The sequence below is a fragment of the Octodon degus genome, unplaced genomic scaffold, assembly GCF_000260255.1.
Source record: "Octodon degus isolate 3935 unplaced genomic scaffold, OctDeg1.0 scaffold00325, whole genome shotgun sequence".
NCBI classification, from domain to species: domain Eukaryota; kingdom Metazoa; phylum Chordata; class Mammalia; order Rodentia; family Octodontidae; genus Octodon; species Octodon degus.
In genome coordinates, this window is record NW_004524901.1 from 1,043,718 (window position 1) to 1,056,616 (window position 12,899).

At 35.2% G+C, this 12,899-nt stretch overlaps 1 protein-coding gene across 1 annotated transcript; it reads left to right on the forward strand.

Annotated features, from left to right (window-relative positions):
- Positions 1-9,572: 9,572 nt before the first annotated feature.
- LOC101577709 (olfactory receptor 2B11-like) lies at positions 9,573-10,508 on the forward strand. Its single transcript, XM_004647783.1, has one exon. It carries the CDS (start codon positions 9,573-9,575, stop codon positions 10,506-10,508), a length of 936 nt encoding a protein of 311 aa, XP_004647840.1.
- Positions 10,509-12,899: the final 2,391 nt, after the last annotated feature.

Consider the following 12,899-nt stretch of genomic DNA (forward strand, 5'->3'; position numbering starts at 1 on the left):
TGCTTTGCCAAACTTGTTCTAAGTAGGTGCTTTAGACCACTGAGCCATCTCTCCAGCCCCTTGATGAGTAATTTAACATTGTTTTGAGGTGCTTTTCTTTTAACTTGAAGGCACCTGTCTGAGATTTCCTAAAATTTCCTAGGTGAAGAAATTTACATGGGTTGAGATTTCTTCTTCACCTATATGTAAAACACCACTGCAAGCTAGAAGATCATGTGGCTGTCTTACAACTTTACTCTATTTCCTTGAATAAAATTGGAATTACAGTGTTCAGTAGAACCACAACTGGTGAAAACTTCCACCATGCTCTCAGGAGCCCACCAGACCCAGCCCAAGCCCACGCCCAGCAAGTGTGTGGGAGATCTTCCAAGCTCCCCTGTGACCACTGAATCCCTCCTGACAGAGCCAAAACCCATCCTGTGAGTGACAAACTCTGCAGTGCTCTTGGGACCCTCCAGATCCAGCCAAAGCTCAGGCCTGGTGAGTGTGTGGGACAGCATCCATGCTTCACTGTGCCCACTGGATGTCTCCAGATCCAGTGCAGGCCTGGTGTATGAGTGAGAAATTTCAACATTCTGTGGGAAGCCTGTCAGACCAAGCCCAACAAATGTGTGGGAGAGCATCTATGCTCCTCGGCGCCCACTGGACCCCTCCGAAACTGTCCCAGGCCCACTTGTGGTGAGTGCTTTGGTCCAGCTCTCTGAACCCCTCTAGACCCAGCCCAGGCCTGGCATATAGTCTTGGGGTGAAACTCTGCAGCTGAAGTCCCTGCAGAGAGGCTAAGGGCAAGAATCAAGCATTTAATCCAGGAGCAGAACATCTCCCCAGATAGGTACAACAAGTTCACTTCCAAAAGCTACAGCAGGAAGAAGCTGAGCACAGCAGCCAGACCCAAGGAAGGCACAACTGGATGAATTCAAACTTCATAGATAAGTATCTGAATTTTAGTAGGTCCTAAGGCAATAACTGCAAAAAGCCTACACCAAAGGTGAGAGGACAGTGCTATATAAACTGACAAAGGGAAGGAGAAAAATGAAATCTCAGGCACTGAGCCCATCCAGAACAAGTGTAGAAGACAATAGCACAGAACAAATTGGGAAACACACAGTTGAAATGTCTGAAGTAACAGTGACTGAAGTAAAGAAACAGCTGCAGAAGGGTATAGAATAACTCAAATCAGCAACAATCTTTGAAGCAAGAAAGGAAAGGAAAACTTTAATGAAAGAACTCATAACTGCTTCTTAAGAAGAAACTGATGAAAAAGGAGATTAGAAAAATGATGGAGTCTTTCAATGAGCAATATAGGAAAGAAATAGATGGCATGAAGCAGAGTCAAAAAGATATTCAATCCCTGGTTCCACTAAAGGAAAAAAAAAAACAAAGAGATATAGAGGAACTTAAAATCATGATCACAATCCTGCAAAAACTTTTGAGTGAAAGTGAAGATTTAGTTTCAGATCTTCAAAATGCTGTCGCAGCTAGTGAAAAGGTAAGAAAACATCTCGTAAAAGCAACCAAGATGCAGGAAAAAATAATTCATTATCTGCAAGATGATGCACAGATGAAGGTGAGACTATTGGCATCAATGAGAAAGGAGGAATGAATACAAATGATATAAAATGAATATAGGCAGAAGTAATAGCAGAAAACTGTCCAAATATGGGGAAACAATCTGACATTCAGGTAACTCAAGCATACAGAATTCAAAAGAACATCAACCCAATTAAAACCACACCGAGACATATAGCAGTCAAGATCCCAGAAATTCATCAAAAGAACAATACACTGAAAGATGCTACAGAAAAGAAACAGATCACATTCAAAGGAAAATCTATCAGAATTATGGCTGACTTGTCTTCACAAACCATAAAGTCAAGAAGAGCATGGAGCAGAGTACTTCAAGTCCTTTATGAAATGAATTCCAGCCCAGACTACAATACCCTATAAAACTCTCCTTCAAGTTTGATGGAGAAGTGAAATACTCCCATAACAAAGAACAACTAAAGACTTTCATGATGACAAAGCCAACCCTACACAGACTACTAAAAGATTTTCTAGAGAGGGAGCAAAATGATTAGAACTCTATGACTAACAAAAGAAGGAAACCACTAAATAAGGCAATCTATTAAACACAGGCGATAAAGGATTAAACAACAGGTGAACAACATGTTAATTGTAACTCAATACATCTCTATTATAAAAATCAATGTAAATGGACTCAACTCACCAATTAGAAATAGACAGGCATAGTGGATTGGGAAACAAAATCCAAAAATATGCTGTATACAAGAAACACACTTAACTCTTGCAGGAATTCATAAACTGAAAGTCAAAGAATGGAAAACAACACTACACATCCCAATGCCTCAGAAAAAAGCAGGGGTGGCAATCCTGTTCTCAGAACATCTCAACTTCAAACCAAGAATGATGAAACAAAATAAAGAAGGCCACTATGTACAGATTAGGGGAAAATTTCAAGAGGAAGAGGTTACACTTATAAATATGTACACACCAAACACGAGAGCACATAACTGTATAAGACAAATATTAATGGACATGAAAAATCTAATATCCAATACCACAATCATAATAGAATAACTTAACAGCCCATTATACCAAAAAGAGAGGTTGAACAAACAAAAAATTAGCAAAGAAGGAGTAGAAATTCACCAGAGCTTGGAAAAATGGATGTAGTGGACATATACAGAATGTTCCACTAAACCATAGTTGAGTACACATTTTCTTTTCAGCAACACATGGGTCATTTTCTAAAATAGATTACATAGTAGTCTATAAGCTCATACTTAAGTATATGCAAGAAAAGAGAAATTATTCCATGCAAATTCTGTGATCACGGTGCAATGGAACTGTAAATAAACAACAAAATAAAGCAGAAAAAAACCCATAAATACATGGAAATTAAACAGCACCCTACTCAGCAATCAATGGGTCACAGAAGAAATTAAACTAGAAATTGAAAAATATCTACAATTCAGTAAAAATTCAACAATTTATCAGAATCTATAGAATGCAATGAAAGCAGCTATTTTTTTTAATTTTAGTTTATTGGCCTAAACAGGCATTGAACTCAGGCCCTTGAGCTTACAAGGGAAGTGTTTATTTTACTGAGCCATCTCCTGGACCCTTGAAAGCAATTCTTAGAAGAAAATTTATAGCTCTGAACTCACACATTAGGAAAACAGAATGGGAACAAATAAACTCCATAAAGCTGCACCTCCAACATCTAGAAAAGGTAGAGCAAACCAAACCCAAAGCCCAAAGACACAATGAAATCATAAAGATTAGAGCAGAAATTAATTCAATTGAGATGAAGAAAACAGTTCAAAGAAGTTGCCAATCCAACAGCTGGATCTTTGAAAGATTAAATAAAATTCATAAACCCCTAGCTAACCTCATCAAAAAGATGAAAGAAAAAAAATCACCTACAAGCAATAAGGAATGAAAAGGTGTAATTACCCCAAACACAGTGGAAATTCAGAAGATTATCAATAGCTACTTTGAGAGTCTACTCTCACACAACACAAGACACATAAAAAACAGATTCCTAGAAAGGTACAAATTACCAAAACTGAATCAAGAAGATATAACAACTCTCAATAACCCAATAACAGCCAATGAAATACGAAATGTAATACAAAAATGTACAGACGAAGAAAAGTCCAGTTCCTGATGGATTCACAGCTGAATTCTACAAGAAATTTACTGTAGATATAATCCCTATTCTCCTCAAATTCTTCAATGAAATTGAAAAGGAAGCAATCCTCCCAAAATCATTCCTGTAGGCATTATACTGATACAAAAACCAGGGAAAGATGCAACTAAAATGAGAACTACAGGACAATCTACCTCATGAACATTGATGCAAAAATCCTTAAAAAAACATAGCAAATAGAGTACAGAAAATCATCAAGAAGATTATGCACCATGACCAGGTAGGATTCATCCCTGGGATGCAAGGAAGATTAAATATATGCAAACCTATAAATGTAATACACTATATCAATAGAGCCAAATCTAAAATCCACATGATCATCTCAATTGACACAGAAAAGGCTTTTTACAAAATTCAAAACTCACTCATGGTCAACTGCCTACAGAAAATTTGAATAGGTGCCCTCTACTTCAATCTCATAAAAGCCATCAATGACAACCCAATGGCTAACATAATTCTAAATTAGGAAAAACTGAAATCTTTTAATCTCTGATATGGTACAAGTCAAGGATGACATCTCTCACCACTCCTATTCAATATATTCTAGAATCATTGGCTAGAGCAATTAAATAAGAGAGAGAAATAAAAAGAATAAGAATAGTTAAAGAGGAAGTTAAATTATCACTATTTGCAGATGACACAATACTTTGCTCGGAACATTCAAAACATTCCACCAAGGAGATACTAGAATTGATGCACAAATTCAGTAGCATACAAAGTCAATACCCAAAACTCAATAGAATTCCTCTACACAGATAGCAAACTCACTGAGAGGAAAATTATAGAAAAAAATAACTTTTACATAGCACCAAAGGAAAAAAATCCTTGGAGTTAATCTAACTAAAAAAGTCAAAGAAATATTCAAGTAAAATTACAGTACTCTGAAAAAAAAGAGGTCATAGAGGATTTCATAAAAATGGAAAAATGTCCCGGTTATGGATAGGAAGAACCAACATTGTGAAGATGGTCATACACCCAAAATTGCTGTACACATTTAATGCAATCCCTATCAAACTACCACCAACATACCACATAGACTTAGATAAATCATTCCTAAAATTTATTTGGGACCAGAAAATGTGGAAGCGCACAGGCGATATTGGGCAACAAAGACAAGGCAGGAGACATTACAATTCCTGCCTTGAAATTATACTACAAAGCTACTGTGATAAAATCAGCATGGTACTGGCAAGAAAATAGACCTGAGGATCAATTGAATAGATTAGAAGATGTAGAAGCCTCTACCAACACATTCAACCACCTTATCTTTGACAAAGGGGCCAAACATGCTTACTGGAAGAAAGATAGCCTCTTTAAGAAATTGTGCTGGAAAAAGTGGCTCTCTATATGCCAAAAAGTGGAACTTGACCCAGTTCTATTACCTTGCACTAAACTAAAGTCAAAATGGTTTAAAGATGTAAATATTAAAACAGAAACACTAAATTTCCTGGAAGAGAAAGTAGGAAGAACTCTTGAAGATGTAGGGGTAGGCAAAGAGTTCATAAACAAAAATCAAATCACAAGGGTAATACTTGAAAGAATTAACAACCAGAATATCCTCTTACAGAGAACATTTTGCACATCAAAAGAAATTACAAACATCGTGAAAACACAACTCACAAATTTGGAAAAATAAATCTTGAATAATACACACTCAGACAAAGGTCTGCTGTCAAAATTTTATAAAGAACTAAAAAACATTAGGGCCCAAAATTTAAAAATCCACTCCAGAAATAGGCATCCAGGATGAAAACACACTTCTCAGAGGACTAAATTAAAGAAGCAAATATATATATGAAAAAATTCTCCACGTCACTAGCCATCCATGAAATGCAAATTCAAACAACACTGAGATATCATCTCATCCTGAAAGAGTGGCTATCATAAAGAAATTTAAGTATACTGATGATTTCTTATTGAAAAGATATTTTTATCATTTTAATTTCTTTACAATTCATTTTTATTCTTTATTGAGAATGAAAATTCATTAAATATTAAATGATAATTTTAAGAAGTAATTTATTAAAAGAACTTGAATTTAAAACTTTATCCTTTACCTATTTGAAGTAATTTACATGTGATAACTCTAATATTTTCTTCTTTTTTATTGCCTAGCTGTACACCTCTTCTGAGGTTCTGTATCTGCGGAGGCAGATAACAATTGGTCATGGGCTGTGTAGTTAAGTCTGTAATGGTTCCATTTGTACTGAACAGGTAAAGAATCTTTTTGTGGCTACTCCCTGAACAGTCTAATATTAAAATATTTATACAACATTTATATGAAATTAGGTATTGAAAGTGATCTAGAAGTAATTTAAAATAAGGTGTTTTATTTATATGCAGATAATATATTATTTTACATGTAGGACTTTAGCATCCATAAATTTTGCTATTAATTACTTCCAATATTCCATAAATATCAAGGGATAACTCTATGCTGTTTAAATTAGCATTCAAGTAAGTTGGTTTTAGAACTCATCTAAAATTGGAACAGATTCTCTACCAAGATAAGATCAGTAGAAAACAAATTATACACCAAATTTATTTTCATAAGACTCCTACCAAGAAAATTTTCTTCCTAACTCACCTGGGAGAAGGTCCACCACAGCCTGTGGGAAGACAATGCCCTTGAGGTCTCAGGAATATCATACAAACACCACAGCTGCAGAGAGATCTTGGGGATGCTATCGTCTATTCTTGTCTTTCTGACAAGAATATGCTTTTTTTTCTCTCTGACACTATGTATGAGCTGAAAATTTAAGAGTTCTGAAGCTAACTTTTTCATATTCATGTAAGTTTCTCTATGAGTTTGAAAAATTATAATGAATTCCTTCAAACTTTCTTAAGAAATTATATTTATCAAAATAGGTGAGTAAAAAATGTTTGCTTTTACAGCCATAGATTTTCAGGAAAGGTTGGAATGTGTGATGGTCTTAGGGCCTGATATCAGCAGCATTTCATTCCAGGGGGCCTTTTCTAAACTTTGGAAATACCTGGCTCATTGTCTATGTGAACAACTAGGTTTCTCTCTGCAATTAATGTCTCTGTGACTTTTTCCAGGAATAACTATAATGTAACCTAAATTTCAATACACATAATGTCTAATAGTTTTTAAACACCCAAACAGGGGCTGGGGAACAGCTCAGCAGCATAAGCAGCTGTCTGGCAAGTGCAAGGTCCTTAGTTTGATCTCCAGTAAAACACACATACACACACACACACACACACACACACACACACACAAACCCTTAATAAAGTCCTTCCTTTAATCAAGTGAATATATAGCACAAAACACTTTTTAAAGATCTGGTAACACTTTCATGTTTTGACTTTCCCATACATTTTATGTGTGTGAATTAAAATATTGTTAACTTTTCCTATATCTTTACATATTAATTTGGCCATACATAATGTTTTAAAATGATGCAAACATAAATAAAATACAGTGTTTGATGAAATGATTGGAAAAGATATTGGAAAGATAAAATGAGATTGGAAAGCTGGGCCCTGATACCATGAGGCACCAACCCCACAGATGGGCAGACAGAGGTCATTGTAAAACAAAAATATAGAGATAATTACGTCTTCAAGCAATAAGTCAGACATAGCCATCTTGGAGCCTGCTTCAAGTGGAGTTTGCTATCTTTTTTATGTACAAGAAAGTCAACCCTGGATTTCAGAAAGCTATGGTGATTTAATTTGTAGAATTGTATTCTTATCAACATTTTTCTTAGAGATTATTTTGAAGTATTACTACCTCAAAATGTCCTCCTTGATTTTTTCAGGTTTCCAGTGTTACTTCAGGATTCTCAATTATGTTAGAAGTTTACAAAAGTTTTATGAAAGAAAAATTCTGATATAAATCACATCTCAGAACAACGAAAGAGTGTCTTTAAAGAATATACCATTGCACCATAAGCTATGGAGAACAGGAATGTTGTACAAATTCTTATAGAAACAGAGGCCCTATGTCATTTTTATTAAATGAATATAAGTGTATAATCCATAAAATGCTCTTTTCATTTAAGTATAACTGGCTAGGCATACTATTCTGGATCTCTTTGTCTTTTTCTTTCTGTATTTTAGGGAAGGGACTACAGTGTGTTCAGAGTCTCACTACTAGATCAGACTCATAGTGATCTGCTTATTTACAGCTTCCCAAGTGCTGGGATAACAGTCATGTGCCAACACGCCTAGTCTCAATTGCCATCTCAGTGTGCCCCGGGTGTGGGGCTGGGACAACTGGCCCAGGGATTGAACCCCTAGACCCTGTGACTGTTTGCAGGTGCTTTAATTTGCTGAGTTATTTGGCTGGCCCTGGATCCCTTTGTCTTCCAAAATATGTATTAATAATATATGTCAAAATAAATAGAGTTTGACATTTTATAAAGAAATATTACAGATCTGTAGATGAATAGGATTCTGCACAGTAATAGTGATTAGATGAATTACTAGAGGTAAAAGATTCAAAATGTGTGAACTTCAAGATGCAAAAATAATAAAAAATTATGAAAACGCTATAAAAAAGATAAAATATCTAAGGGTAGAAGCAGAGTATTTCAATGTATTTCAGAATAGAAACGTGGATGAGATACATAAGCTGTGCTAACTCCAGATAAATATCTGGAATCTGTGGCTCAGTTAGGCTCCAATAGCCCAGCCAGTGCCACTCGTGCTAAGTGACCCCCAATCTAGCTGGAACTTGGAGTGGGCAAAGAGATCCAAACACAGACCAGAATTCCTGAAAACAAGACTTGAGTTAGCATAGCAAGGCAGTCCTTTCAATTTTGACACTTTCTAAACAGCACAGGAAGTACCTGAAAGTACCCAGAGTCATTTGGCTGCTCTTTTCCTTCCTTGTTCCCAACTTTAAAAGCTCATGGCTCCGCCATTGCTCTTTCTCTTTTCTTTCTTTTGTACCAGGGATTGAACTCAGGATCTTGCTTGCCAGGCAGGTGCTTAAGCCATTGAGCTATCATTCTGGGCCTTGGTTTTCCTATTGTTTGTCTCAATTTATATTTAAAGTAACTAATATCAAAAACTTTTACCTAATGTGTGTTTACACATTCCTGTAGTAACTCTCATAGGTGAGACTGAAGTGGGAGAGTCCTTTGAGCTCATGACCTGACAAGTCTAGGAAGCATAGTGAGAACTGTTCCAAAAACGACAGCAGCAAAAGCAGTGAGTAGATTTCATGCTTAGTGTTGAAAAGCCAAAATAGATTACCTAGCACAGAAGACTTCTTACTTCCTATGGAGCTAATGAAATCACCACAGTGACTACTTGTCACTGGAGAAGGACATCTTTATTACTTTCATAGCTTCAGGTTACCTCTTCCATTTTTCTTCTGTTGCTATCTCTGAACATTACCTGTGCTTAATGTGTCAGAGAAGTCTTACTAAGGTGCTTCTGAAAAGTGCAGGTGCACTATCATATGCACCTCACTAGACTCCTGGAGACAAAAAAATAAAACTAATTTCTTTGAACAGATTTCTCCATTCATTTTATTGAAGATAACATTTGAAAACCACAGGGTTGGCATTTCTACAATCACTTCAACTTTGTACTTCACCTTTATTAGAGCCAATAAGAGTGTTATTTTTATCCTTTAGAATGGAGGGAAACTTAGCTTCAAAGTACGTTATTTGTTCAAAGTAAGTGTTTTTAGAGTGTCATGAACCAAATGGTTATCTAATTTCTTATTAATCAAGTTGTTTATTCCATGAATTATGGTGCCTCAATATTCATTATTCCATGTCCAATGAATTATAGATGCTTATTCATCATTACTTGAATTTTCTTGCTGTAATCCTACTACATATGAAACAAGGTGAAGACAATGACACTAATGAATGAAAGCCACCCTGAGGAGTTCGTTCTATTGGGCTTTGCTGACCGACCTTGGCTGGAGCTTCCTCTGTTCATTATTCTTCTGATAACATACCCCATGGCCATGATAGGAAACATTGCTATCATCTTGGTATCCAAGATAGACACCCATCTCCACAGCCCCATGTATTTCTTCCTCTCCAACCTCTCCTTTCTGGACATGTGTTACACCACAAGCATTGTCCCACAGATGCTCTTCAACCTAGGCCACTCTAAGATAATCAGCTACACTGGGTGTGTAATTCAGCTTTATGTCTTTAGTGTAATGGGGGGGACAGAATGTCTGCTCTTGTCTGTTATGTCCTTTGACCGCTATGTGGCCATCTGCAGGCCTCTGCACTACACCTTCATCATGAGTCAGCACATCTGTCTCTTACTAGTATCCACTGTGTGGTTGGGTGGAATGGCATATGCTTTCTCAGAAGCTACACTTACACTACAGCTGCCACTCTGTGGTGTAAATAAGCTGGATCACTTGTTGTGTGAGATTCCGGTTCTGATCAAGACTGCCTGTGGTGAAAAGGAGACCAATGAGCTTGCACTCTCTGTTGTGTGCATCTTTATGTTAGCTGTCCCTCTGTGTTTAATTCTTGCTTCCTATGCTAGTATTGGACATACCATATTTAAGGTGAAATCTTCAGAAGGAAGGAAAAAGGCTGTTGGGACATGTTCCTCTCACCTCCTTGTGGTTTCTCTATTTTATGGTCCAGCCATTAGCATGTACCTTCAGCCTCCCTCTTCCATCTCCAGGGACCAGCCCAAGTTCATGGCTCTCTTCTATGGGGTGGTGACTCCTACCCTCAACCCCTTCATCTACACACTGAGGAATAAGGATGTGAAGCGAGCCCTAGAAAAGCTGTTGAGGGGCATTTTCAGCTACAAGTGAAATTTGATAGACATAAAAGTGTTAAACATTTATAACATATTTAACAGGATTCTATAATAATTCAAGTCATAGTAAAGACTTGTGTTCCTAAAAATATCATATTTTATATTCTTTCTAATCACATTATTAATTATTATACTTAATTCACATTCACCAGGATAGTTAATCCAGTAGTAATTTAATATTATAGTAGTGTGCATTGAAGTTTTACAGTGTTACCTAGCTTAGCATTTAACATCCAAATATTCCAAGAAACTATTGAAAAATAACACAGCAATTATGTATCAGTTATCTTTCAATAAATGTCACCTAAGAAGCAAGTTATTACACTCCAGCGTGACCCAAATCTTGGTGCATAGCCTATGTAAATCACCCTGAGTGCTCAAAAAGGCATGAATTTCATAAGCTGATCACCCTCATTTTACACTAATGCTATTTGGAAACATTATCATTTTAGCTTTATATTTTCAAATAATCTATTATTAAATGTTAGGAGTAGAATAAATAGATACAACTTGTTATGTATTTCTTAATGTTCCTTTTTTAATTGTAATCATGAATCTTTACTATGAAAGATAAAGAAATGATTTTAATTGTTACTGAATCATGAATTCTTATGATTAAATTAGAAGATACAGGAATGTTTTTTGAAATTGTGCAAGAATCAATATGAGAAGGAAATAACTCATGTTTCTGTTAAAAGCAAAGTAATTACTCAAACAAGTACTATAAGCATTGTCACTGATTCAAAATTTTGAGGTTAATAATGCTCAGTATGTGTTTAATTAGAAGTTATAACATTAAACCTTATTTCTATAACAGCTGTTTTTAGAATGTATCTCTGCAAAATGTATTTGCTAATATGAATGTCACAGCACTAAGATAGCAACTTGTAGTATCCATGAGACGGGAAATGCTTTTATAGAAGAGTTGCCTGAGAGTTTGGTCTTTTGAACCTGCGCCCTCAATTCCGTAGTGACTCAGTGCAGCTTCCCTTCCAACCAATGCAACAGGTGTCACCTAGGACCTGAGACAGGTTCACCAGACACTTAAGCTGCTGGCGCCCATCTTGGAGGCCCAGCATCCAGAACTGCAAGAAATAAATTGATACTGCTCATAAGTTATGCTGTCTCGAGAATTTTGTCTCTGAAGCCCAAAAGGATTAAATAACACTCAAAAGAAAAATATTGCCATAACGTTAATAATAATTCATGAAATAAAATTAAAGAATTTTGACTATTTTCTTTTAAATTATATATTGAGAACTTAACAAGATGGTGTGTGGTGAAAGAATTAGTACTGTAAGAACAGCAGACAACAGTGTTAACAGTTCTATTTTCTGGCATGATTGAGAATAAAGCAGTAATTCTATGAAAACTTACAGAATTCCAAAAGAGAATCAACTTTAACCCAGTTCCAATGTTTTAAAGGTATTGGTCTTTTTTTAAAGGCAGTAAATTATGACATTATAGCTTGGAACCTGAAAGAATAAACAAAATCTGAAAGGTACAGTAGATTATGTAAAAGGGAAAGAATCTGTTCAATGGGAAGGAAACTCTGCAATGAGAAAAAGGGAAAAAGATGAATTTATGTATATATGCAGGATCATTTGGATAATTGTACTGCTGATTTTTGTTGGTCTATTGAAAGAAGTAGTTAATGCTTAATTTTTAACATTTTATTTATTTATGTTTCTTCTTTTTGATTACTTATAACTTTTTCTTGCCTGTTTGCAAGTTTTTATCTCACAATCTAAACAAATAATTTGAAGGTAACATTATGCAATACAACTACTGTCAAATTCCTATTACTTTGTTTAGTGAAATTTTGTATTATTTCTAATGTTTTCATTTACCATTTTGTATTTTTTAAAAAAATGAACAAAAATAATTAAAAAGAGTTGGCTTTCTGGATAATTACTGCTACTTTTTAGTAACAGTTCTAAATATTTAGAAAATATTTTTACATTCTGGACATATAAATTTAAGGAAAATATTTTATTATGTTAAAAATCTTTTTTTATTTTTAGAGTATCCTTTATCCACTCTATTCTTACATAAAAAATAAGATTTTTTAGTTTCAGTGGAAAATTTAATCAAGATTTGTGTCAAAACAATATCATATATACTGTTTACACATTATGAGTTTCTAACTACTTTCTAACATTTTGCTCTGTTCTGAGATATCTAATATTTCTACTATTTTTTCTTCAATAGAAATTGTTTATTTCAAAAAATTGTTATCTGGAAACTTTGAGCAATCATGACTTCCAAAAATCATGTAGAAAAATCTTAGGATGAAGAATGTAGATGGGTGAGGTTGAAAAATAGTCACTTTTTATTTGTGTTAACTACTTTCCATCTCCAGAGTATATATGCCCCACATATTCTA

Excerpts from the sequence above, each read along its gene's own strand:
- LOC101577709 (XM_004647783.1), top strand. The coding sequence starts at position 9,573 with ATGACACTAATGAATGAAAGCCACCCTGAGGAGTTCGTTCTATTGGGC.